This window comes from Chelonoidis abingdonii, chromosome 13, assembly GCF_003597395.2.
Source record: "Chelonoidis abingdonii isolate Lonesome George chromosome 13, CheloAbing_2.0, whole genome shotgun sequence".
Classification (NCBI taxonomy): Eukaryota; Metazoa; Chordata; order Testudines; family Testudinidae; genus Chelonoidis; species Chelonoidis abingdonii.
Window position 1 is genome coordinate 18,328,003 of NC_133781.1, and position 26,542 is coordinate 18,354,544.

The 26,542-nt window shown below is 44.6% G+C and overlaps 2 protein-coding genes across 4 annotated transcripts in view; one reads left to right on the plus strand and one right to left on the minus strand.

Annotated features, from left to right (window-relative positions):
• The window catches only part of GGA3 (golgi associated, gamma adaptin ear containing, ARF binding protein 3), a 36,536-nt gene extending 29,841 nt beyond the window's left edge, over nucleotides 1-6,695 (plus strand). The window contains exons 16-17 of one of the 2 annotated variants that reach the window (XM_032792945.2): nucleotides 1,154-1,264; nucleotides 4,268-6,695. In XM_032792945.2, coding sequence (XP_032648836.1) covers nucleotides 1,154-1,264; nucleotides 4,268-4,378 — 222 coding nt within the window. In that variant the 3' untranslated portion in view covers nucleotides 4,379-6,695. The remainder of the gene's footprint in view (nucleotides 1-1,153; nucleotides 1,265-4,267) is intronic. The other variant, XM_032792946.2, reaches the window with a different exon arrangement.
• Nucleotides 6,696-6,978: 283 nt separating this feature from the next.
• Nucleotides 6,979-24,975, minus strand: NUP85 (nucleoporin 85). 2 transcript variants are annotated; one of them, XM_032792947.2, is made up of 19 exons: nucleotides 24,826-24,975; nucleotides 24,198-24,288; nucleotides 23,326-23,488; nucleotides 22,510-22,580; nucleotides 20,661-20,704; nucleotides 19,711-19,780; nucleotides 18,488-18,609; nucleotides 16,969-17,103; nucleotides 15,872-15,994; nucleotides 15,199-15,330; nucleotides 14,651-14,757; nucleotides 14,214-14,297; nucleotides 13,306-13,371; nucleotides 11,442-11,593; nucleotides 11,226-11,343; nucleotides 9,639-9,739; nucleotides 8,004-8,155; nucleotides 7,258-7,344; nucleotides 6,979-7,168 (listed from the first exon to the last, which is right to left on the minus strand). In XM_032792947.2, exons 1-19 carry the CDS (start codon nucleotides 24,856-24,858, stop codon nucleotides 7,067-7,069), a joined length of 1,953 nt encoding a protein of 650 aa, XP_032648838.2. In that variant the 5' UTR covers nucleotides 24,859-24,975; the 3' UTR covers nucleotides 6,979-7,066. The 2 variants fall into 2 exon arrangements, with proteins under 2 accessions (XP_032648838.2, XP_032648839.1); XM_032792948.2 differs by lacking the exons at nucleotides 24,198-24,288; nucleotides 24,826-24,975 and adding an exon at nucleotides 23,005-23,048 and having other exon boundaries at nucleotides 23,326-23,393.
• Between the last annotated feature and the right edge of the window lie 1,567 nt (nucleotides 24,976-26,542).

Consider the following 26,542-nt stretch of genomic DNA (forward strand, 5'->3'; position numbering starts at 1 on the left):
CGGGAGGCACAGCCTTCCCTACCCAGCCCTCCATACAGTTTTGCAAAACCAGTGTGGCCCTTGGGCCAAAAAGTTTGCCCACCCCTGAACTAGAAGATCTAACAAGGCTTTTCCTCTTGTCTTTTCTGATCATACTGGGGCAATGATCCCATGTTCTGAAATCCCTCCTCCACCAACGTCAGAGGGTGTCGTTCAACAGAATAGGAAAGCTGGCTTCTAAAATGCAGACACAAAGCAAGTGGGGGGGGGGTCCAGTTTATAGAAGGGGTTGAATAGGGTGACCAGACGTCCCAATAAAATCGGGACTGTCCTGATTTTGAGGAGTTTGTCCTGCGTCCTGACCAGAGTATGGTCGGGACGCCATTTGTCCCAATATTTTGTTTCCAGGCCTTCGGCAGCAATTCGGCGGAGAGTCCTTCAGTCGCGGGTGGTCTTCGGTGGTATTTCGGCAGCGGGTGCTTCTGTCTTTGGTGGCAAGGTTTATTACCTGCCACCAAAATACTGCCAAAGACTGTCCGCAACCAAAGGGCTCTCTGCCAAATTGCCGCTGAATTCCTGGACAGGTGAGTGTAAAAAACAAAACAACACCCCCTCCGCCCCCACCCGCCCGCGGCGGTCCCAATATTTTCCCCTTAACATATGGTCACCTAGGATTGAAAGACATAGAGCCCCAATGGAAGTAGCTCCTGGTCATGTTGTTAGAAAGGGGAAGGGACAAAATGAGACAGTTTCAGGGGCTATTATTATTTTTCCCTGTGCCCTGGGAGAGGTTTCAATGTGAGCGTTTGATCTTTTCCCCTCTCTAGTTTTGCATGACTGATTATAGTGTTTGAAAATCAGCTCGGAGCTTGGTTATGTCCTGTCTGTATTGGCTAAGCTAGGGAATCTGTATTAAAATCTTTCCAAGGAGCCCCTGTGCTGGAAAGGTGCTGTCATGGTTTTCCGGGCCAGTGCATTATCTCTGTTTTGTTTTATTTTGGTATGTGCCTATGACTACATGCTCAGTATAGACCGGGCTTATCTGTGATCCCTGCTTCTCCCAAGTGGACACTTGCTCATATACACAGCTCGGACGTACAGCCTGTGCGTAAACCCTTTGTTACTCCAGTGCAGGTCACGGTACCTGAGGGTTCCTTTTGTTTCACATTTGCAGTCCATGAAAGTGAAGTTGCAGCCACCCTCGGGGACAGAACTTTCTCCATTCAACCCCATCCAGGCACCCGCTGCCATCACCCAAGTCATGCTGCTGGCAAATCCTCTGAAGGTGAGAGGAGCTCAAAACTTCAGCAAAAGTGACTTCTCTTGTTGTTTTATGAATCTGATGAGGATAAAATTCCATGTGGGTTTAGACTAAACATTTGTACAAGCATGATTGTCTGTCCCCAAAGACGAATTACCCTGGAGTGCTGTCTTGAGGCAGAGTGAGGTTAATCATCGCAGAGGAGTATGTTGGCATATTAGCAGTATCTCACCCCAGGGACAGGGAGTCAGGGGAGGGAGAGATGCACTGTGCTTTTGCCTCACTCCACAGCAATCCTTCTAGATCAGTTCCTATACAATTCCCCATAATGTTAACACTTCAGTGGAAAGGAACAGTTAGGGCTGCACCAGGGACTCTTCCCACACCCCTTATGGGATAACAGTCACATGACTTAATATGGTGATAGTTTACAGGGTGACATGAATTGTAAGAAGTGATCGGGTATACTAGAAATATTATTGCTTTATTGAGTCTGTAGCCAGACTAAGTTGACCTAATAGCACCTAGAGAGGTTCTTCCCCCCTGTACCGTCAGGATATTAACTGTGAAGTTTAATTATGATCACTTAAATAACATAATTAACCCCCTCTCTTCTGATCATCATATTAGAAGCATTCAGCTATCATATTTACCTGGAGCACCTTGCTATCCCTATTTGTGCTATCCATTTGAATAAGATGTTCCAAAACCAGATACTCAACACAACTAATATTAACAAGGGGGGAGGAACAAGCCACAGTAGGGAAATAATAGGTTAAAGAATATTTAGATAAGTTAGATGTATTCAAGTCAGCAGGGCCTTATGAAATGTATTCTAGGGCTCTTAAGGAACTAGCTGAAGAATTTTGGAGCCATTAGTGATTCTCTTTGAGAATTCATGGAAGAAGGGTGAGGTCCCAGAGGACTGGAGAAGGGAAGCCTTTAGAAAGGGGAGGGGAACAAAAAGGCTCCAGAGAATTATAGAGCAGTCGGCCTAAATTTGATACTTGGAAAGATACTGGAACAAATTATTAAATAATCAGATTGTAATTACTAAGAAGGCAATAGGGTTATAAGGAATAACGAGCATGGATTTGTCAAGAACAAATCATGCCAAACCAACCTAATTTCCTTCTTTGACAGGGTTACCAGCCCATTGGATGGGGGGGAAGCAGTAGTCATGATATATCTTAATTTTAGTAAGGCTTTTGACACAGTCCCACATGACGTTCTCATGAGCAAGCTAGGGAAATATGGTCTAGATTAAATTACTGTGAGGTGGGTGCACAACTGCTTGAATGACCATATTAAAACAGTAGTTATTAATGGTTTGCTGTCAAACTGGGGGGGTATATCTAATAGGGTCCTACAAGGGTCAGTTCTGGGTCCATTACTATTTTAATTAATAACTTGGATAATGGAGTGGAGAGTATGCATATAGAATTTCCAGATGACACCAAACTGGGAGGGGTTGTCAGTACTTTGGAGGACAGGCTTAGAATTTAAAACGATCTTGACAAATTAGAGAGTTTGTCTGAAATGAACAAGATTAAATTTAATAAAGACAAGTGCAAAGTACTACACTTAAGCAAAAATCAAATGCACACCTACAAAATCGGGAATAACTGGCTAGGTGGTAGTACTGCTGAAAAGGATCTGGGGGTTATAGGGTTTTAGTGGATCGCATTTTTAATATGAGCCAACTATGTGATGCCGTTGTGAAAAAAAGCAATTATTATTCTAGAGTATATTAAGACAGGAGGTAATGTAAGACACAGGAGGTAATTTTTTATCTCTACTCAGTACTAGTGAGACCTCGGCTGGAGTACTGTGTCCAGTTCTGGGTGCCACACTTCAGGAAAGATGTGGACAAATTGGAAAGAATTCAGAGGAAAACAACAAAATGATGAAAAATTTAGGAAACCCAATCTATGAGGAAATGTTAAAAACTGGGCATGTTTAGTCTTGAGAAAAGAAAATTCAGGGGGAGACCTGATAACGGTATTCAAATACGTTAAGGGCTGTTATAGAGGGGACAGTGATCAAATGTTCTCCACGTCCACTGAAGGTAGGACAAGAAGCAACGGGCTTAATCTGCAGTAAGAGATTTAGGTCAGATATTAGGAAAAACTTTCTATGTATAAGGGTAGCTAAGTCTTGGAATAGGCTTCTAAGCAGTGAAATCTCCATCAATGGAGGTTTTTAAGAACAGGTTGGAAGAAACGCCTGTCAGGGATGGGCTAGGTTTACTTGGTCCTGCCTCAGCGCAGGGGGCTGGACTTCATGACTTCTTGAGGTCCCTTCCAGCCCTACATTGCTAGAGTATATAAAGTGCAGAGTCTGAACTCAAGCAGTCCTTTGATTGTTCAGATAACCTGAACATTTGCTACTTACTGTTTTTTGAAGATTATGGTAAAAGTGCATTTACAGCATCAGTTAAAAAGTGTTAGATCCCATGGTACAAAGATAATGGGGTTTTGTTGGATTTCTATAAACTCACTTTGTGGAACATCTAGAAAAGCCACATAACCAGGGGAAGGCAAATTTCTTTTTCCCCTAGTCATTCTCTAAGGAATAGGAATCTGTCAGGATCCTTCCTCTACAATCCGCAGTATTGTTTCGTTTTGAGACGTCATACTCTTTTAGCACTACTAAAGCATGTGTTTAGTAGGATCACTGGGAAGCAGCTGAACTACAAACGCTGGTCAGTGTATACAGTGAATCTGTATTGCAATGTAAGTGCTTTTCTCCTGCTGTTTCACTCCAATAGACGGACCTCTCATATTTACAAACTAAAGAATAAATAAATCAGCCTTATTAAGTATCCAGAAATGCTCCATTAACATAAGCTGGCCACTTACCCCAAATGGGGTAGCGGGACAGAGCCATTGTGGGCTCTAAAATGTTATTACACTGAAGTGTAATTAGGGAGCACTGCCGTTGTTCTCCTGCTGCTACTGGTTCCATGGCCTTCCTGCTCCAGGGGAGGCTGTTACTTTAACATCTTGTTTTTCTTCTTCCTTGCAGGAGAAAGTGAGGCTGAGGTACAGACTGACTTTCACTTTGGGAGACCAGCCCAGCACAGAGGTTGGGGAAGTGGATCAGTTTCCCCCAGTAGATCAGTGGGGTAATCTATGACCCAGCGAGTCTGCCACAGTCTCCATGACAGGACCGGGCAAGGATCCCAAAGGGACTGGAATGAATGTGACATGGAAGGGGCACACATGCTATCCACTGGTGATGTTTAGCTTTGTTTACATGTCCTGACCACTCCACTTGTAGCTTTAGTCTGGAATGTTTTACCTCGGGTTGAAGTGGGCCCGGGGCATCTATGCCAAGAATGATCTGAGTGGCAGCCAGTGGGAGGCTTTGCTGGCTGCTTTATCTTGGCCTCTGGGTGAATCTGGTTCTATCTTCCACTTTGTTATTAAACTTGAAATTATGGTGTTCTGGAAGGGGATCGGTTGGCTTCCTCCTTTGCTGTTGTCCAGAGATGCCTGCAGGCTGGAAGGGTTATGATGCCATCCCGAGTTTTCTCAGTGCAGAGCCCTAATGTCTGTGCCTGCCCTAAGGCTTTTCCCTCCTTGATGCCAGAACTGAACCTTCTAGGCATGCTGTGCAGTAACCACTGGCTCCAAAACAGGAGGGTTTTTTACAGTAAAATAACACTTCAGCCCCCTCTGTTCTCCTCTCCAGCAGCCAGCCTAAGCCAGTGCTGCCCATTCAGACAGTAACTGCACATTGTGGGACACTCTCTTGAGTTCAGCTTTCTTTTATTTTATACTCCCAGCTGCTTCTGCACTCTCTCTCTTCCAGGCAGCTCATGCTATTTTTTATACTCACAAACCTGTGCTGAGTATTCTTCTGCCTTCATCACATTCCATAGTATGGGGGAGAGGGAATGTGTGTAGCGAGGAGGTAAAACCAACAGGGCCAAAGCGCTCTAGTTGTCTTTGAGTGGACAGCACAGGTTACGCTGAGAAAGGATGGCAACTCCAGTTCAGCAGCCTCAGTGCAACCACTAATCAGGTGCAGAGGCTAGACCAGGGGTAAGGAGAAAAGCCTCTCAGTTCCCCTTCTGCAGGCAGTATTATTAGCTGAATACTGTGTTCTCTTGAAAAGACGAGGAATACCAGATGTAAATAGTAAAGCTATAGGACATCTAATTATAATGAGCAGATTAAGGCAGAATCCATTAGGCTGTGACGGTGCACTGCTGGGTTTAGAACCCTGTTTTATTTGCTCTCAGTATTAAGTGGCTAAGTGCAATTCTCTCCACAAGGGGAAAACCAACTGTATTTTAAATCATGGGGCTCACACAAGTGAGCCCTGTATCTACATGAATTAGACTTAGTTCAATACACTGAAAGTTTGATTCCAGCACTCCTTCCCCCTCCCCCTTAATTTCAAGCCTAAACAATCCTTCAGTGACTTTTTAGCAAATTGTTTTAATGAAGCATTTTTTCCTGTTTTAAATCTGTAACCTTTCACTCCTGTGAAGACAGCATGTGGGGTGGCTGTATGGAAACTTAATTACACTAGACACAGTATTTCCAGCAGTGCAAGGTACAGGCAAACAGCTTTTCAATTGTGAAGGGAATGGTCAGCCAGACTGTCCACAGACTCAGTAGAGCAGGAGGATACTCCAGCCTATTGCAGGAATAAAACTAAAATGAGGAAGTGCTGCTGGATTTAGAGAAGGTTATAAAACCCATTACTGTAAGTAGAGTTCGGAATTCTTTCTAGCCATCTTATACTTTCCACGGTGACACAATGTTTTTCTTCAGAGTAGTGAGAAATACAAACCACAAGGAGAAGTGAAAGACACAGCAGGCACTGATGCGAAGGGGGCACTAGCCACTGAAAGGTAAGTGTAGAAGTAAAAATCCAAACTCAGCTTGCTAAGTGTCAACGCTGGTTTGGCACTCAGGACCAAGGCATGTTGCCTCCTCAGTTGTCTTTAAGTGAATGGAAGATGCTCTTGGATCCTGAAAAAAAGCAGCAGCTGAGTTCTTAAACTGTTGGAAAGAGGTGGCGAGCAAGGAATGTTCTTTCTGCTTTCAACGTGGGCCTCACTGGCATTGTAGACAATACATCTAGGGGTTTCGCTTAGCTCTTTAAGTCTGCCCAGGTGCTGTAACGTATTGTTAGGAAGCAGGTTTCACAGCTTTAGATGCCTAGAAGTGACTCTCATGGTGGCCATGAGGAAATCAGAAGAGCACAAGTGCTTTCTGCAGAATAGCTTCATCCTCCTTGTTAGTGGAACTACAGTGCCCACGCTATACAGTCAAAGGGCAAGGTACCATAGTCTCACTGTGGGGAAAAGTATTGTACAAGCTTTGGAAATTAAACTATGTTCACAGGTTGAGGTTGCAGCTTCATACTGAGCCATCATATTGTAAATATATCTCCAATGCATTTGTTTTGCTGCATGTTAAATAAACTGTTTTCCCTACTTTGCTCTGTGTGTGACCCTTTGTGACACGGTGAGGAGTAGGTTGCTGTTTATGGAAGCCACAAGATTCAATCCACCAACCAAAAGGAGGTGGTGTCAAATCTATCAGGTTTGGAAGGTCTGTTCAAATTCAGTTCTAGTTACAGGAGATGACACAACTTAAATGGTAACAGAGGCAAATGTTATTGCTAAAGGAATAGGGAGTAGGGGGAGACTTCCTACATGTTCATTGTCTGATTTGAAACAACATTGAGAGACGACAAAACACTGGCAAAAGATCAGCTAGAAATATGCAAAACAAGACATTTATTCTTAGAAAAGCAGTCAGTTTTATGTACAGTATGCCACAGAGTTACTTCAGTAGCCCATTCTCATGATCCTTCCAACGTGCCCTCCTTGACAATAGCTCGGGCAAGGTTTCGTGCGAGAGCAAGTCTCAGGATTTCCACCTTGGTAGTCTCAACATCATCAACCTAGGAACAAGCATAGTGTTATGGAGACTTGCTTCCTCTTTCCCATGCTACCCCAGTTGAATCATCCAGTTGACCTCAGGCAAGATTACCTGGAGTTTTTGGTTATCTGTCTTTCCAGCTGTCAGGTCCTCCAAGCAGCGCATCAATTCATATGTCTGCTCTGCTGAAAATATCACCTGTGGGAAAGAGACTGTTTGTTTAAAACATTAACCACTTATCTAGGGGATCCAGAATGAGTGGCTCCTGAGGGATAGGTCAATAAGAGGAGAACGCTTCCGCATGCCCATGACTGCATTTGAACCACTTAATACCTGGTAAGTCATGGGTCTTGCACTTGTGAGGCTGTAATTTTCTGGATGGACTGTAAGCCACAGGGATGCACACTGGAAAATCTCAACTTCAAACCCCCAAAACAACTAGGCAAGTCTGTAGCAAGCCTCAATCCTCAACAGTGCATTGAGTCTGCTACTTTGAAAGGAGAGGGCTGAATTACACCCTTATCCCCTACTACCTGCAATCTTAGTGTAAACATAAGGATTTCACAAGATGTACATCAGAGATTAATTTTGTCCTAAGTGCTTCTGCGTCCTCCCAGCCACCACTGGCCATGACTTTCACATGGCCACACATTTCTTGAACAGCCAAATCTAACTCATTTACATGAGAAGTATGGAGAATCGCTAGTGTACCTTGTGTCAGTCATGAGGCGGGGGACAGGTAGTTCTGAAATACCCTGTCCTATTTGTGTACAACTACTTCCTGTCAGGAAAAAGAGGGATGCCTGTGGGTCAACAAGTATGGTGGTTGTGTCGTTGCATCAGAACCCCATATTCACCTCTTTCTGCTCCAGGAGGGGAAGAGCATCAGTCAACAGGGTCATCCAGAAGGAACATGGAGCAATATGAGCCGTCATCAGCATCAAGAGCAGCTTGGCAGCTTCAGAGAACCGCTTCTCACCATACAGCCGATGGAATTCTCGGTACTTCCCTGTGTGTGGTGGGCGAGGGGAGTAAAACGTTAGCTACTGTCAGAAGATCCTAGGCTTTGGTTACAAAAAACTAAGAGGCTAATCCTGCTACTATGAAGTCTGTGGTAAAACTCCCTGAACTTAAATGGAGGGAGGACTGGGCCCTTTGGCAGGTCTGGGCTAAAGAGGGAAGTTGGAATCTTGTACAATTTATATATCAAAATAGCTTAATACATACAGCGTGGGGACAGAAGGAAAACTTCCCTTTGTTGTTGTTTACCACTTGAACCTGCTTAAAGGACAACACCCCAGTTTTGTTCAGGGCAATACAGTGAGCGTCTGTGCAGCATCTTCCAGAATAGCTCAGAGAATGGTTTTAAATCAAACACATTCTGCAAGTCACCATTTCCTTTAGAGATGGCTCGCAAGGGGAGAAGTGGGCCTCTGCCCTGTGTATTTGCATTAGGACATAACAGGGTTTGAAAGGCTTTCCATAAAGCATTGATTTTTCTGATTGCTTATACTGGAACTTTAGATCTTTGTTAACCTGCAAGTCTCTGAGTAGCAGCCCTGTTAGTCTGTATCCGCAAAAAGAACAGGAGTACTTGTGACACCTTAGAGACTTACAAATTTATTTCAGCATGAGCTTTCGTGAGCTACAGCTCAATTCTTCGGATGCAGCATGCTGAAATAAATTTGTTAGTCTCTAAAGTGCCACAAGTACTCCTGTGCTTTTTGTAAGTCTCTGAAACCCCAGGACCTGGTTAGGATGAGATCTGACATCTAGGAAGTGAAGTGGTTAATTGAGGAGGGAAGGGATTTCACCAAAAGACAGGCAGGTAGCAGCAGCATAAGGTTTGGTGCCACCAGGGGAAAGAAGTTGTTCATATAGAAAGAAAGCAGATGGAGCCCTTCCGGTGTTATTTGGCAGAGGCCCAGCCCCCTAGTTCCTGTATGGTGTCAAGTCCTCCTCACTGTGAGCTTGGAGTTTCCATGCTGAACAAGTGGAGCTGTAGAAATATACTTTGGAGAGCTCTAAGCAGTGGGCGAAACTACCATATGGGCAAGATAACTAGTGCAAGGGGTTTGCCTTCGTAGGGATCTAGGAAAATCCGCACATAAGTTTTTCCAGGTTCTCATCACTAACTCCTCACAGGAAGCACCACTAGATAGGGAAACAGATGGGAAAAATATATGCTTATTTAGTTAGATTTTAGTTTAGATTTATAAACCCCAGAGCCCGAGACTGCCCTGCACAAACTGAGGTGGAACATCAGAGATCTTCTGTGAATGCAATTTGAGGTAAAACAATCTGCCGACAACAGCAAGAGGACGACATCCCAAATCACATATAGTAATTTGCTCTCCCCCTGACATCTGTAATGGACTCAGGATGTAAAGGGGAGAAGAAATTAAGAGAACCAGTAGCAGCTCCAGAGCAATGGTTTTAGGGTGAACAACACTTTAAAGCAGTTCTAGAAAGGGTCTGCAGGAAATTCTCACCAAGAAACGTCAGCCGATCACTGAGCAGCATGGAGGGTCCCAAGTTATCGATAAGGTCCAGGTCTGAGAAGCTGCCTCTCTCACAATAATCCTTCAGGAATCTAGAGGGATTATTACCCAATGTCATTCTGTTTTAACCACTCCCCTAAAGAGCCAAAACCATTCCATGGAGGTGGGGGTCCATTCAGGTATTATTGTGTATGTTTAATACACCTGTCTCCGCACCCTTTATTTTTGTTGTTGTTCAGGATATTTGCAGTCAGCAGGATTTGGTTTTAAAAGTAGAGGTGGAAGAACAGCAGCACAGCAAGCAGTCCTGAGGCAAACAGATGCATAAACAGTGCTGCCAGGTCATAACAAAGGCTTTGGTTTTTTACGGCACAGAAGAGCCGATAAGCAGCAGGAGCAAATTAAGTCCTAAGAGTTTTTCCAGTCTAGCCTTTATTATGCTGCTTTCAGTGCCTGCTTCCTGTGTTGGTTTTCTTCCACATTCCGTTCAAGCAAATATGGTCCCTCCCACTCCTAAAACAAGACAAAAATAGCACTTCTTTCTCAGGTTACTCAGCCCTCAAATGTGAAATACCTTGCGCTTCTATGGCAGTTTTTCCCCAAACAAATGGGTCCTGGGGGTTGTGGGAAGAGTCTAGATGAGTCACAGGGCACTAGGCAAACATACACTTCTCCTAGCCCAGTGAGCAGGGTGTCCTGCGGGGAATGTGGGTTGGAAACCAAGCCTGCCCTGTGCTCACCCAACAGTGACAACTCGTCCCAGCTGCTTGCTCCAGGGCATTGTGACCTGGCACACAGGGTTGCAGTCCCACCCAGCTGCCCAGGATTAGGATTGTGATGACAGGGCAGAATGTGCATATAGGTAATGGTGGATCACAAAAGACAATGCAGTTTGTGGGTCACCTTAGCAAAAGGTTTGGGAACCATTGTTCTAGAGCATCTTCTACCCACTGATCTCAAAGTTACAATCTAATCCTAGCTGAGACACAGTTACTTTCCCCATTTCCCCCAGCTGTAAAAAATTAAGCAGATATATGATACGACTTGTCAAAAGATCACACAGGAAGCCTAGAGCAGGTCAGAAACAGAAACCAGATCTCCTTTCTCCCAGCCCTGTGTTTGAACTAGTAGGGCATTCCTCCTCCCGTACAGCCCCCTCACTGCTCACAAGATTAAGTACTGAACAGTTTATTCCATTCAAAACTAGGATCTCCATGAAATAAGGTTAACTTCCTCTGCTACCGAAGATTAAGTTGATCTGTAGGTCTGTTCTCTCCCTATTCTTGTCTTCTGAGGATTGCAGAAGGTGAGGAGGAGAGTGGCAAGGAGAAGGGAAATGGCTAAGTAAGAAGGATGTTACAAGTATTGCACAATCCTTTGTCTCTGAAAGGGGTCAATGATTTAATTGACCAGCACAGATGCGGCACTAGTTTGTCCTAAGGGGAAGAAGGTTCTGTTCTAACAGATTATCTCAATTTGCCTTCAGAAGAGCCTTCTCAGGACAGTGCTCCCCTCCCCAACCATTACTGCAATGTCTCTAAAAGGTTCTGCTCTGTCTAGAGAGTAACAAAGACCCACCTGTCTGATATGAGTGTAGCAAATGCTGCGTCCTTGGCTCGGATGCTCCAGGACAGTGCTGAGCCTAAGCGATTGTTCCGCACAGCTTTCATGGCCATGATTTTACAGATGCTGCGAACTTTGGGATGAAGTGGGGAGGAGAGAGAAATGGAGAGTCAGTTTTTAGTTACACCCAGGTCACTATAAGGCAACGAAACGTCATGAAGAGTCAATCACCTTGTTCGTGCATCTGTCTCTGCTCACAGATCCTCAGCACCTTGAGGGCTTTTTGCTCTGTGTTGAGGGGGATTCGCTCAATATGAAGCTCCAGGTAAACCTTGCCATACTCGGGACAATGATCAAAATAATCTACCCCCAGCTGCCACAGACTACAAAAGAGGGGAGAGAGAGGTCAAATGTTCCTTCTAAGGAGAACTCTCAATAAAGCACTTTATTATAGCCACGAGAGGGATTTGAGTCAGGATTAAGAACAGTAACACACTGTAGGAGACCCCTGGTTAGGTCACTCATCTTTGAGACTTAGGCCAGGTCTACACTGCGACTTTAAATCGGTTTAATGGCCGATATACCGATTTAACGCTGTACCCGTTCACACGACGTCGTCATTAATATCGAGTTAAACGGCTCCTTAAATCGATTTCGGAACTCCTCCCAGACGAGAGGAGTAGCGCTAAATTCGAAAGTGATAACTCGGATTAGGGTTCGTGTGGACGGAAATCGACATTATTGGCCTCCTAGAGGTATCCCACAGTGCACCACTGACCGCTCTGGTCCGCAATCCGAACTCGGATGCGGAGTGCCGGTAAACAGGAAAAGCCCCGAGACCTTTAGAATGACATTTCCTGCTTTCACGTGTCCAGCTCTGATCAGCACGGGTGGCGATGCAGTTCAAATGCAAAAGTAGCTCCTGCATTGAACCTTACGGGAGATACTAGATCTGATCGCTGTATGGTGAGACAAATCTGTTTTATCAGAGCTCCGTTAAAGAACAGGAAATGCCAAAGCGTTTGAAAAATAAACTCCAGGATACACAGCGGTGCGTGACAACCGTAACGGGAAGCCAGAGACTCAAACGGATGCTCATGGAGGGAGGGAGGGGGTAATGAGGACTACAGCTACCAGTCTCCACAGCAGTCTCTGAAAACTATTTGCATTCTTGGCTGAGCGCCCAATGTCTGTAGCTTAATACACGGTGTCTTGCGTGGTTCACGGAACAGCTCGTCAGTCTCTTTCCCCCCCCCCCCCACGTGAAAGAAAAGTAAAATAAATAATTCCTTGAGTACTGTAAATGTCACCCTCTGTGTACTGAATGCTGCTGGCAGAGAGTACGCGAGGTGTTGACAACGGTCAGGATACCGTTTGTGATCTCAGGGTCCATGATTGCTGTGCTATGGCGTTTGCTCAATGCACTCCGGGAAAAAGGCGCCAAAGGGTTGTCTGCTGCCTTCACAAAGGGAGGGGTGAGGCTGTACCCAGCACCACCCGGGGCAATGTTTTCTGCCCCATCAGGCACTGTGCTCTCAACCCGGAAGTGGGAACTATGGGATAGCTGAGGAACAGCTACCCACAGTGCACCGCTCCTGAAATCGATGGTAGCTTTGGACCAACAATCGATTTCGTGATCCCACTGTGGACGCGCTAAACCGATTTTATTAGATCTGTTTTGTAATATCGGTTTAAGCTAATTCGAAATAATCGTGCAGTGTAGACGTACCCTGAAATTGCTTTCTACTAGCACTGATACCTATAGTGTCTGCTCTGGAATACCACCACCTGCACCAGCTGTTCTGCAAACTTGGGGTTGCAGCGATAACATGTTTTACTTGTGACATTTATAACTAGAAAAGACAAAAGCACTAAAACTATGGTGTAGGGATTTGATGGTCTGTAATAGATCTCTTCTCTCTAACTCATGGTTCTAGCAGAAGAAGCCCAAAGGCTTGGTCAAACAGCTTGATCAATATCCCCTCCCACAACAAGAGCCACTTAATTGTGCTGCCTTTCACATCATTAACCTGAAGGTTTCTCTTTTGTTGCCCAATGTCAGTCTGGTATCTGAAAGCAGGGAAGGAGTTGTTACCTGTGATGGGAAAAGAGCCCGGAAGCATACTCCAACAGGAGGAATTCACGCATATTGGAACCAAAACTGAAACAGAAAAGTAATACATTTTAATCCTAACATATACTCAGATTACTATGCGATTACCTAATTTATTAAGTGTCTCTCACAGTCCAGGCTACAAGTTGTTTTTGTTTTTTCAAGAAGTCTCTAATCTAGTCCATTTGTCTACATCACATGCACATCAAGGTTTTTATTGCAGTGGGATCCCTCAAAACACACTCACTAGCAGCTGCAATGTTGTATCTCAATGAAAAGACTCTGCTGAAGCTATTATTGATAAAGACTTTTCATTTACACAATACATTTCATCCTAGAGCAGCTCAGTGTGGTTTACAAATGCCACTGAAAATCAGCCACCTCTTGGGAGAGACATCACAGCTGTTTACTAGCATTCCACAACTAAAAAATAATTTAGAAGATCCTTTAGCCAACAAACTGCAGGCGAAATTTAGATAGGATTCAATTACTCAAGTTGGAATTTAGCAAAGGCAAGAGGATTCATACTCCTACTTCATTCAAAATGTATCATGGAATCTCTAATAACCACAGTCAGTTCTATTTCATCTGGAAAAACTTCACTGCTGTCAGCACAGAAGACCCTAACATCACTCTGAGGCGCTGGTTCAGTATCAACTCAGAGGTGTGGCAGGTTGGCATTCTCTCCTGCAACATCACTTCTTGCAGCACTTGGATTTTCCTTTTCACTCCACAGGTTTCACTGGAATATACAGCACATCCCCTCTCTCTGAATCTCTGAAATGTAGTTCTTCACCAAGAAAATACCACATTATCCTTCTATCAACATTCCTTAATAGTTCCTATCTCTAGCCTCTGGACACTTGAGTAAACAATGCAGAGCCACTTACTAGAGATTGTGAGACTGCAGGAGTTTGCAATGATCCAGCAGGTCAGTCAGATGAGCCACAAACCACCAGTTGCTCAGGGCGATGCTGCATTTTCAAAAAGCAAAGGAAGAAAATATCAGCCTGTAACTGACAAGTGACTTGTTACGTTTTCTGGCGACATTTCCGACTGTCATAGAAGCAATACACTGCCTTAATCCAGCAGACTTGCAGACAAGTGACACTATGTCACAGACCTAGTGGAATGTTATCTTAATTGCTGTCTGCCTGACGTATTCTTGACAAAGTCTTTAAAATACAGATCAGAGAGGCTCAATCATCCTTATTATGTGCACATATCTCTACATGCAGGCAGACTCCTCTCCATAAGAGATGCCAGCTTGCTGCACAGAAAAGCAGTGCTGTATAACCAAGAAGTCAAAGTCTTACTAAAACTCAACCTGCATTCTTTAATCACTTGATGGATCTCGAACTCAAAGGCCGCCATTAAGATGCTGTCTAGAGGTTCAGAGCTGCTCTCTCCTCCCAGGAACAGGTCCAAGCTAGACTGTGGAAGCCCCAAAAAGACAGAACACATTCAATGCAAAGGGCCATGAGGACAGTGTAGGAGAAGAGATTTGGCCACATCAGCCTTATTTAGAACTTTTTTGGGGAAAAATTGGGGTGACCGGGGGACATAAACAAAATAAATGATTGAAAGGGTCAAACAGGATTCATCTCTGTTTTCCTAGAACAGACTGAACACTATGACATAAGAAAAATAGCGCAGGTATTTGCAGTTTGCTATATTCAAATAGAAACTGAACCAGTTACATGACACACTGAAAACTCTTGGTCAGCTGCAAATTTTTCACTCATAGCACGTCTGGAACTCCCTGTAGGTTGCTGATCCACTTTCAAACTCTGTGGGAAAACTCACACACATATCTGGACCCTCTAAAACTTCAGCCCTCCCAATGTGGTTTGAATGCAGTAACCCCAGACTTACCTGTGCATAGAAGCGAAGTTCCACTGGCTTCACAGTTGGATGGGAGTAGACAAGTCGGGTGACCAGAAAGTGGTACCAAGTAGTCATGAGCTCCTTCTTCTCCAGTATGGCATTCTCATCTCCCAGCAGGATCTAGCATGAAAGAGAAATGCCACCATAAGCCCTCAAAGACTCACATCTTCATTACTAACTTCCTTTCTTTAAATCCCTCAGCTCTGCTTCTCTTGACTTCACACCCAGTAACAGGACATGCAATCACCAACAACTTAATTAAAACCAAATAACTAAGAGGAAAAGAACAGCAGCTCTTGGGCATGCCATTGACCAAAGCATTGTACTGAGGGGACAGTCTGAGCTGATGGTATCAAACTTGTACTTATGATAGCAGAGTTCAGCAAAGAGCCTCAAAGTGTTTCACAAACAGTGAATCAGGCCCCAAAACATGACTGTGAGCTCAATTCTATAACCAGCATTACTGCCTGACTTATGGAGAGGTGAAGTAAGGGGAAGCCATTTGCCCAAAGTCACACAGAGACCACCACTCTAAATTTCCTGCTTTGACCAGCAGACTAAGATTACCTGTGTCCATACAGCACTCCCAATCCCCAATGGACGGCTACTGGTGCCTTCAAATCTGTGAACATAACCTCCTTCCTTCCCAGCCACAACACACCTTGCAGATGGACTCCATGTGGAGATTGGAAGAAAAGGTGCCATCCTGGAGGTACCGCTGACATTCTTCATGCCAGTGCTGCCATTTCAGTTCCATCTCAGTCAGCGTCTGGGTGTTGCCAATCTGAACCGGGAAGATACATACACACGATAAGGCAAATGCAAAGTCCAGCCTCTTCAACTGTCATTCAGCATGACTCTCAAACAAGCCTTTCATGGGCAAAACGAAACACTGGCCCACGGCAAGGATTTTGATGTATGCTGCTAGCAAGCTTCTCCATTACTTCAGCCGTTCAAATACGAAAGTGACAGAATGTACAGGAACCCACAAGGGACCACAATGCAGCATCTGATGCCTTTTCACCATAAAAAGGCCACTGCAGCATGTGCGGAGGTGGAGATGTGCGGATGAAGTCTAAAAGGAAAGTTCTCTGGGAGGTTATGTAACAGCTGTCAATCAGAATATTTTGAAGAACTGGAAAAATGCATCTCCCTCCACAGCTTTGAGTAAGAACAGGAATCACCACCAAGGCCATGTTGCCTTTTAACATAATATACTCTTCTCCCTGCATTTGGGTCTTTTGGGTTGTTACAGAACAGGGATCGGCAACCTTTCAGAAGTAGTGTGCCAAGTTTTCATTTATTCACTCTAATTTAAGGTTCTACGTGCCAGTAACACATTTTAACATTTTTAGAAGGTCTCTTTCTATAAGTCTATAATATATAACTAAACTATTGTTGTATGTAAAGTAAATAAGGATTTTAAAATTAAAACATTGCATTTAAAATTAAATTAAAATGCAGAGCCCCCCAGACCGGTGGCCAGGACCCAGGTAGTGTGAGTGCCACTGAAAGTCAGCTCGCGTGCCACCTTCGGCACACGTGCCATAGGTTGCCTACCCCTGTTATAGAACATGTATGTCACAGCCAGAAGGCATCAGAATTCAGACATTTTAGTAGTCAGTAGGCCAGGATGTTATGTTATAGTGGCCCACAGATGAGATGATACAGACTGGACTACAAATGCCACCCCCACTACAGACCACTGCATGCATTATTCCCCAATGGAACTGTATGAGACGGCTGCTGCATGCATACACTAAGAATGGGCATCTTCTTCATCAAGTCATCCAGAATTTTGCACATGCCCATCGATGTGGGGTTGGCACTGGCTTCCTTAGAGAGTAAATGCCGTGCATCATCCATCCGGCCCTGCAGTACGAAGATGTCCACCTGCAAAAACCACCACAGTCCGTGAGCACCAAGCAGGAGCAATGCTGAGACACCACCTTCATGCAGAATCAGACCAAAGGTGAATTTTAACTAAGTTAACATGTATGGCTTTGAAAAGCTAAAGGAACCAAAAGTGCTTCAACTACAGATATTGTTAACTCAAATGCTCACAAAGCACAAGCCTCCTGCCACAGGGTGAAGGCCCCCTTTAAGAAGGAGGAGAGTCCATGACTCCTCAGCTGCTTCCCAGTTGATTTTAAATGCACCTGGATCATATTAATGGAGAGACACAGACAATGAAGGACTCAGTCAGGAAGAGGGCCTGAGAGAGACAAGAAAGGGGGAGATGAGAACTGCCTGGGGAGGAAAGGAGAGAGCCAGACAGAAACAGGAGTAGCAGAGGAGAGCTAGTAAACAGAGCCAGCAGGAAGAAGGTGAAGCATGTTGTTGGTGAGGACTGGCCAAAGCTGGGGACCCCCTACTGAGTTACAGGACAGTTCATGAGGGGGCCTCTAGGAACCAGGGGAAGAACTAGCCCTGGTTAGGGGAAACCAAACCCAAAACAAGAAAGTTGATGCTGGAGGGCGGATCCCAGGAGCAAGGGCAGGACTCACAGGCAGAGGGACTAGGGTGAATGAAACACTACAGGAATACCCCCTGCAACACTCCTGAATGGAGAACTGTGGGAAACCACACCAAGAACAAGGGGTTGGTCCCGCAGGGACATTCCTTGAGCATGGGTAGGACTCTCAGGTAGGGAGGCCTGCATGGGAGGAACACTGCAGGGAGTTCTCTCAGAGAAGATCTGACTTGGGGCTATCAGAGAAGCTTCATGGGGGAAAAGTGACACTGGGAGCTCTCAGGTGGATAGCCTAGAGAGTGGTGCCCTGGGATGAAAATGAAAAGACAGAGAAGATTGGAGATGGACTCTCCCTCAAGAGGGTGAGCTGGAAATGATGTCCCAGGAGACGGCATGAAAACCTGCTGTACTCTGGGACTTCAGGGAGAATGATTTTATACTGTAGAATATTGTATATGTGCAGAAATTAATTATACCTAAAGGTGGGCTTTTGAATCAGACACTGAGAGAGACTGTTTCTTTTATGGACGGACCTGTCATGCCAGGGCCTAATGCAGGAGAGCGCCCTATAACATCTCCCTATACCATGCTGGCCCTGGCCTCTATTTTGATCTGAAATCCTCTCTAGGGGTGAGGGTAACAGTTTTCATGAAGGAATCCCTCCAAGCAGATTCTAGCAACTATGCCAAATGGTTTCTGAGATGCAGTCTAGTGTACAAAGCCACTCATGAGGAAGGAGGGACAGAGCATGCATGCAAATGTATAAACTTCTTTGATGGAGAGAGCACCAATTTCTTTACTCACAGCATTCCAAAAGTCTTTATGCTTTGATGGATTTTCACTGCTTAGGACTTCACAGACCATGCTGTCTACGTCACACACATGAAGACGAACCCAGTCGAGGAGGTGAAGCAGGAGATGACCAGCTGTAGGAAGAGAATACATCTTCCCATCAGATCCCTGCTGTTTTAAGATTCTAACATTATTGGTTTCATAATATATTTCCCACAGTCAAAAGCAGAGGACAAGTCTGCCTAGTTCTCTGACTCATTCATAGGATTTTTATCTGCCAGGCTCAATCCACCAAAGGCCATGGAAGAACAGCAGGCTGCTGCCAAATTAAACTCAGAATTTTACAAACTGAAAGGGGATTTGCTCCTTTGACTATTAACCTGCTCCATGACATAGAGAGACAAAACAAAGCTAGTTAAGGTTGCTAGCTAACAACATCGTTGTCACTTACCACAGGCACTTCAAAAACAAGATGATGAATAATTATCATACATCTTATATTGCCCACATGATGCCCATAGTTTTACTCTTCATATCATTTTCCTCTCAAATCTGTTTTCGCTGGAAATGAGGGGAAAACTAGCACCAGGTAACTCATTTGCTCTCAACAAAACCACCATCAAATAGTCCAGTTTGAGAACCTCTCTTCTGGATAATGTGATTGAATAGGCAGCGTATGTTTACATATTTTGACTGCCTAAAAAGTAACTTGGATTGAAATCCTAGGCCAAATCCTCTCCTGGTGTAATTCAACTGATGTCAGTGAAGATACTCTAAAGTCAGTGGAGCTGCACCAAAGAATGTGGACCCTAATGGGTAAGTGATACTTAGCATTTGTATATAGTCTATGCTTATGAATTTAATAGTATTTTGTACTTAGAGGTTGTTTATCCTTGAAATTCAACAACTTGAGAAAAAAATTCTGCTTGATATCACATTTCTCTATTAATTTCATGTACTATGACCCAACTCCAGTTCCACTGTAGTACAGAAGAAGGAGAAAACTGGAACAGGAGAGAAAAAGGAAAGAGGTCTATTAGTTTAGGGCACAGTGCAAGACAGAGAAGACAACTGAGACAGGAAGCATTGGGGTAGGGTTTGTTGCCACTTCCTGGCAATATTAGTATGACTTTTGGAGACATGCCAAGGTATGTTCTCATGGGCACGTTGTACATTTCTAGAACAAATACCTATGCAAACAACAATACCTATTATCACTATACTCCAATTCTCACCTGGAGCTACTTCAACAAAAAGGATCTCACACAAGTTCCAGATCAGCTCCATCGCGGACAGAATACAGACCTGAGGAGCAACAGGTACAGGTTTCATACGCAACAGTCACTCCCGAGTTTCTTAACACAGCAACCGAAGAAAGGCATTTGAACCACAACATGTCAAATAGCAGCCTTCCTCCTTATCCACTCTGATAAGTTCACTTCTTTGGACAGGAGAAATGTTTTACTAACATTTCAGAGAAGATCAGTAGTAAAATGAGACACTGGGCCACATATTTGATTTAGGAAGTTTCAAAGCTGCTTGCACATTAAAATACAAAAACCATCTCCCATCTGTGGTCAACACTAAGATAGTACAGGAATTCTTTCTGACATTAAGGCTTAGGGATCTAAGAGACCTCAACTGAAAGTTGCAATGTTTATTTTGGTTCTATAAAGATAACTTGGGTCTGAATTTATAACCCAAGGAAAAGTTATGACAGAGGGAAAACAGCAATAGGGCAATATTAATGCTGACAAAATAATACCACAGCTTGTATTCTTTACTCTTCCTGGAAGATAGTTCCATTATTGCTTCAAGTGCATGATTTCAAGGCTCGCTACAAGCCTCATCAGTTTTGGGGTGGGACATCAGAGAGGCAGGCTCTATGGGGAGGCTCGGGTATTAGTTCATGGTTGGATTTTGTTAGAAGGCTAGAGTATCTGAGGTCTATAAAATTGGATCTATACATAGATTACGTCAGAGCACCCAGAGCTCTCAGATAACTCCTACAACTTGTATCTCTTACAACATAAGCAGCATGCCACTGCCTATACCACCAATGCAAAAGACTAATGAAGTAGATTTAGAACGTATCATTGTCCCAACATACTTGCCTGGTGTATTTGCCAGCAATCGTTTTTTTTCAGTTGTGACTAGATTTCACAATACAATGTTTGTAAATTACCTGGGTGCTGTGCTGGCACTGCAGCTCAGGGTCCCGGGTAGAAACTGAGGTAAGAGAGAAAAAGAAGTCAAAACACCCCAAAAACATTTTTCCAGCCCTCTGATGACACTGCTCAGAAATGAAGCAGTTTCATGTTTGGATCCAGTGATATGCGTGGTCATTCTCCAGTCTCGTTATCAAAGACTTTTAAATATTACTAGATATGTCCTTAGTTACTTAGCACCTTTTATTAATTTTGTACAAGTTCTGATCTCTTTTATAAGTGTGATAGAATGCATAACATCATTCTGAGAGCTCTATGAAAAGATAATAAATTCATATAACATTACAGTAGTAGGCATCTTTCAGTCTTGAGAGACCATGGGTATACACCCCTGAGAGGTAAAGAATTTACTCAGTTGGCTTTATGGCAGCCGCGAATGTGGCTGAAGAGACCCACTCAAGAGAGACAATCTTTGCCATATCGGTCACATTTAAAGATGATGTTTTGCTAAGCTGCGATCACTCACTGAAGCAGGCAGACTGTGGCGGGACAACACCCTACGGTCTGGGGGCTGCCCAGTTTTATGGCAGGCAGTGGTTGTCCAGTGAGATACGATGATCTCTCCCACCGTTGGAGACAGCCCCTGCGCTCAACTCTACGCCAATCGAGTAAGAGCTTAGAACTGGTGACTGTTGCCTCCCGTGTTGTGTTGATGCTCAAGACAAACCTGGAGTTCCTCTTCAGGGCGCAAGCCTAGGCAGATGATATGGAGGCCCTGAGTTGCCCAGGCATCAGGACCCCACTCTTGACATCACTGGTAAATCCAGAGGAGAGGAAGAACCAGTACATCTGGGACCCGATCTGCGGCAGGAGTTGCCGGAAAGATACTAAAATATCTTTGGCACTGCACTCCAGATCTTCTGAGTTTACTCTCATAGCCCTGAATTCTCCCAAATTCCCCCACAAGGCAGTGGGGCTTCTCTGTCAGGAGTTGCGCCCTTAGCCTTACACCCTCCCGGGCTACCCACAAGGCAGTGGATTTGATGAGGTGGTACCATCTACTCTCATTACAGCAGCAAACACAGCCTGACCTGACTTTCTATGATGTTGTATCTGGAAACAATTTTGGTTGCTGGACTGTATTTCAACATTGATTGTTTGTGGTAACTGTCCTGCTAAATGTCATTATTACATGTATGATATACGATGCTCAGCAGTACAAGAGGAGTAGGAGTAAGGAAAAGAGCAAAGTAATAGATAGGGGTTCCACATGCAAAAGAAAGCCTACTAACTAAACAGAACAATGATGGCACCAACCATCATCAGACTCTGCCTAAAAGTGACAACAAAACAGGGACATTACACTTGTATTAATGATCCAGTATGGTTACCTACTCTTCTGACTCTTTAAGCATTAGAAGCTGCATTTCCCAGCAGAGAAGATGAGAGGGAATCCCAAATTAATGGAGTGATAAATAAATAATGAGAAGCCTGGGACAATAAGAATGACTATTTGAGGCAGTTGGAAGTGGAAGATTACAAAGTATCTTGAGAAAAGAAAAACATCAGACTTGTGAAGCAATCGAAAAGATCAAGGAGGGAATTAAAGAGCAGAGAAATAAATTAGGAAGAATAAGAATTTTAAAAAGTGAGTGCAAGAGTAAATTCTCAAAATTCAATTAAAAAATAAAGAAAAAAGTTTCTCCCTAGGTTTACAAATTGACATTGCATCGCAGGGGTGGAACTGCAGTCTCAACAGTTATTAAAATCTGAGGACACTTTTACAGCAGTTATAACAAATTACAATTGCCAATGTTAGTTGTATGGTCTCGAATACTGTCTCTTCTTAAACAGAGAAGAACTTACTAGCCAACTGGTGCATCTCCTCCATACAGGCTCTTATGACTGAACGGTAGTTTTTACTCACTCGAACCAATCTGCCAAGAATACAAAGCCTTTCTTTAGAGAGATTTATTTACTGTTAGCTTGTGCCTATAGGCTAGTAGGGCCCCGATTCCGCAAGTTTCTCTGCGGAGGCAGACCCCTTCTGCACTGTACTGAAGTCAGTGGGGCTCCACACTGCTAGAGAAGCGTGTCTACTTGCAGGACTGGGGCTTAATTTTGTAAAATGGATAGTGGAAAAATTAGTTACACAATATTACAGAGGGTCAGCAGCTGAGATAATTTCAGTTTCATTATCTCCCCCATTGGATATAGATTCATATGTTTGGTGGAAGAAGCGGAGCAACATATTGGTCCTTTCCTGCACCGCAAAATTATTATCACATCACCTTGCCTCACTTCCTAACAAGACATTCTGTAAGCAGCAAACACATCAGTCATGGGGGGTTGCTCTCCTACCTCATGTCTACAGATGAGGCAGTATCCATCAGCAGTGAAGGAGACTGGGCACAAATAAAGGGAACAATCAAGATAAGATATGTTTCTTTAATAAATTCAGTCAATGAAAGGTACTGTATGAACTGTACCTTTAATACCTCATAAGGGTACCAACCTAAGGAGATGCACAGACACCACACCTGCCTCCACCTTCCACTATTAAGTGGCACAGAACAGTCTATCTGAATTGTGCCTCACTACTGACATATTCTCCATAGGGGATAGGGAAGCTGACATGTTCTCTTTTTGTTTCAAAACTATTTAGCATTTCTATTTACTCACTGTGCTTTCCTTGACTTCCCACCCAGTTCTTCCTCACTCCTCTGGAGTCCAACAAAGATCCCATGGGATTCACTGAAGAGTTTGCGTAAGGTCTGCGAGTACACATCTTTATCTTTGCGAACAATGAAAATGTTGGGGCAGCCTGGCCTTTTCTCTGCACATTCTGAAATGATGCATGTAAACCATAAAATAGCCAAAGGAATGCTACTACTCTGCAATGTTTAATGCAGATAATCCATCTCAGCCCTATGGGATAGTAATATACTTCTGGACTTCAAAAGTTAAAGCCTACAGTAATGGTTCTTAAAATATTAAGTGGTTCAGAAATGGTTCTTAAAATGGTTCTTATTTGGTAAGAAGTCTAAGATTCAGCACAGAAATAGGGCAAGAGGCACAAAACTAGTAATAAAATATCAAACACTCTGTAAAACTCAATTCCAAAAAACAAACAACAACAAAAAAACACTAATTTGTGTGATAATGAAAATACAGATCTCTTCAATATATTAATTCCTAAGTTTGATCACCTTATAAACACTGATGTGACTGAATTCTCAACTCTCACACCATTTGGTGGTGTTCTTGAAGCCTCAACTCCTGGAGTCAAATGACTGCTCAAGAAGTTTCTAAGTCTCATGTTGCAGAATAAAACTTAAAAAGAACATGATCTGAGTGTACTCCGAACTCTTGGAAAGGCAAGTAAAAAGAACCCCAAATTTATTTTAAAATATCTCATTTTAAGCCAATTTATTTTGGGGCCTAACTCACAATTTCTGAACACTTGAGGTTAGGAGTATCCCTGTTTGCTCTGCATTAGTATTTAGTAAAACCCACCACGATAAACACTCAAGAATGAAAGAGAAGTTATCCACCTTTTGGGAACAAAGTTTCATACACCAGCATCTCTCCAGGTGCCCAGGCAAAACACATTTGCTTACTTTTGGAGTCCACCCCAGGAATCAGCTGTTAGGAGATAGGGCACAGGGATTGTCAAGCATGCAGCTGCTCTCTAGAATAGAACAGGCAAACACGATTCCTCCTCCCCTTTTAGGATATGCTTCCCCTGCATCTGGGAGTAAGCCTCCCAGCTTGGGTTCACAGGCTCATCTACACAGCAATTTTTAGCACACTAGGGCAAGCCCCCCTAGCACAAGTCTTTCTACACTGGCTGGGAGGGTTGCTCTCAAACGCAGTAGAGACATGCCCTCAGTTTTCCCATCTGTAAAATGGCGATATTGATACCACCTCCCTTCATAAAGCACTTTGAGATCTACTGCAGAAAGCCGCTGGGTGCCGCTCTGATTATCACCGTATCTTTTTGGTGGCGGGCTCATTTGTGCTAACGAAGGGAGACAGTCAGCAATGCACAGGCACGAGGGTGAAAAGCTGAAGTGACCCACAACAGTTCCCCGCTCCCCTCTACCCCGCGAGTCCCCGCGCCCCAGTGCTCCTGGCAGAGGGTGTCCAGCCCCCCGCAGACGAGGGTTCGCTCTGTCCTACAGTAAGCGGCGGCTCCACGTCCAGCTCCTCCATGTCAGCAGCGGGCTCGCCGGGGGACGGCGACAGGCAGCAGAAGTGAACCAGCTCCGCCGCCACAACCGGGCGCCTGCACCCAGAGAGCCCCGGGCCGGGCGCTGGGCAGAGACAGAGGCCCCTGGTTCGGGGCTACCCGATGCGATGCCTGCAGAACTCTACTCCTCCGGGCCCACATTGCTGACCCTTCCCTCTCGATCAGCTCCTTGGAACGGGGTGGAAAATAGTGTGTGTCAGAAAGGAGGGATAAGGGCTCCCTTTGTGGGCTCTGTGTTGAATTTTGGGCAGGCACTGAACAGGACAGACCAGTGGCGCGACAAGCCGTGGAAGGACCCCGGAAGGTATATAGGCGGGAGCTGCGGCTGAGGCGCTCTAGTCAGTCAGTGTGTCGTGGGGTTCGTGGTGTGTGCGGATGGGGGTGGAGGAGGTTGTCGGCGGTCTTTACCCATTTCCTGGGTCAGCAGCTGGGGTTTCTTCGGGATCCCGTGCTTGTCCTTAGGTCAGGCCTCGGTTGTCTCTCCCTAGCGCTGGCAGGACAGCTCAGCTGCTTGCGGGGGGGCGTTGGCCGTGCTGTAGCTGTCTCCGCTGACGCTGGTGATGGCTGTAGGGCGCCCTCATATCGCGCCAGTGGGCAGCCGCACCCTCTCAGGAGGAGGGGGGGCTCCTGGTGGTGTTGGTGTATTCCCGTGGGTGGGGGTGTGTGGGGTGTTGCTGCTCCCCGGGGGTGCGGGGTACTTTCCCATCCCTTTGGGCCCAGAAATAACTCGGGGGGTACGAGATCGTTGTCCCAACAGGGCTGGTGTAAACCCCATCTGCTGGCCTCTTCTTTCCCTCTATCTGCATGGGGGGGAGGATGGAGTAAATTGCTGTAATGGAGAGGCTGCCTGGTCTGGTCCACACCCCGGGCGGTGCTGCTGGTTGTCTATTCTGCACACAGATGAGTATTGGCATCTGTGTGAGTTGAGGTGTAGAGAGTGTAGTCATCCATCCCTTCCCACCAAGGGATCTTGAGTTGCCATATGTCTCCGTGTTTATGATAATCACTGTTATAATTTTACTTCTTGTGAGGGGGCTCAGATAAACTTCTTACATGGTTGCAGTGTCTGCACAGGTGCTCTTGAATGATGACAAATGGGACAGCAGAAGGTTGGGTGCTTTGAAATATTACTAGTCTCCATTCACCTCATCAGGCTGACTTGGGATCACGAAGTTGAACTTCTCAAAGGGCCCCAGATACCCAGAGGGGCTTTGCCTATCTGGCCAAGACTAGAGGGTGCTGGTCCTAGCCTCTATGCCTACCTAGGCTAAGCCAGGGAGTTGTGAGGTCAGCATGCAACTGCATCTTCCTCTTTTGGGGACTTTGAAGCTTTTCAAGCTATCTGGGTACTTGGCAAACAACAAACCCTTTCTTGAACTCACCACTTGCCTAGCCAAGAAACAAAAAAAAACATTGTGTTCTGGAAAATTGGAAGTTTGTTGAAAAATGAACTGATTTATTAGTTTTTTTAAATCTCCAACTTTCTAACCAATCTCATAAAGTTGGGGGCGGGGGTGGTCCTGATTGTGAATGATGAAGGTTTGGAGTGTCCATGCACAAAACTAGAATTAATGCAAAGTGAAAGGTGGGGGTTATAGTGGATCACAAATTGAATGAGTCAGTAAAGTGATGCAGATGCAAAAAAAG

What these genes read in the sequence shown, in the direction of transcription:
- NUP85 (XM_032792947.2), bottom strand. Translation starts at nt 24,858, where the DNA reads ATGGAGGAGCTGGACGTGGAGCCGCCGCTTACT. An exon ending in GAGACAGATGCACGAACAAG is followed by an intron (nt 11,344 to 11,441) that starts GTGATTGACTCT and finishes TTCATCCCAAAG; the next exon opens with TTCGCAGCATCTGTAAAATC. An exon ending in GCTACACTCATATCAGACAG is followed by an intron (nt 9,740 to 11,225) that starts GTGGGTCTTTGT and finishes TAATCCCTCTAG; the next exon opens with ATTCCTGAAGGATTATTGTG.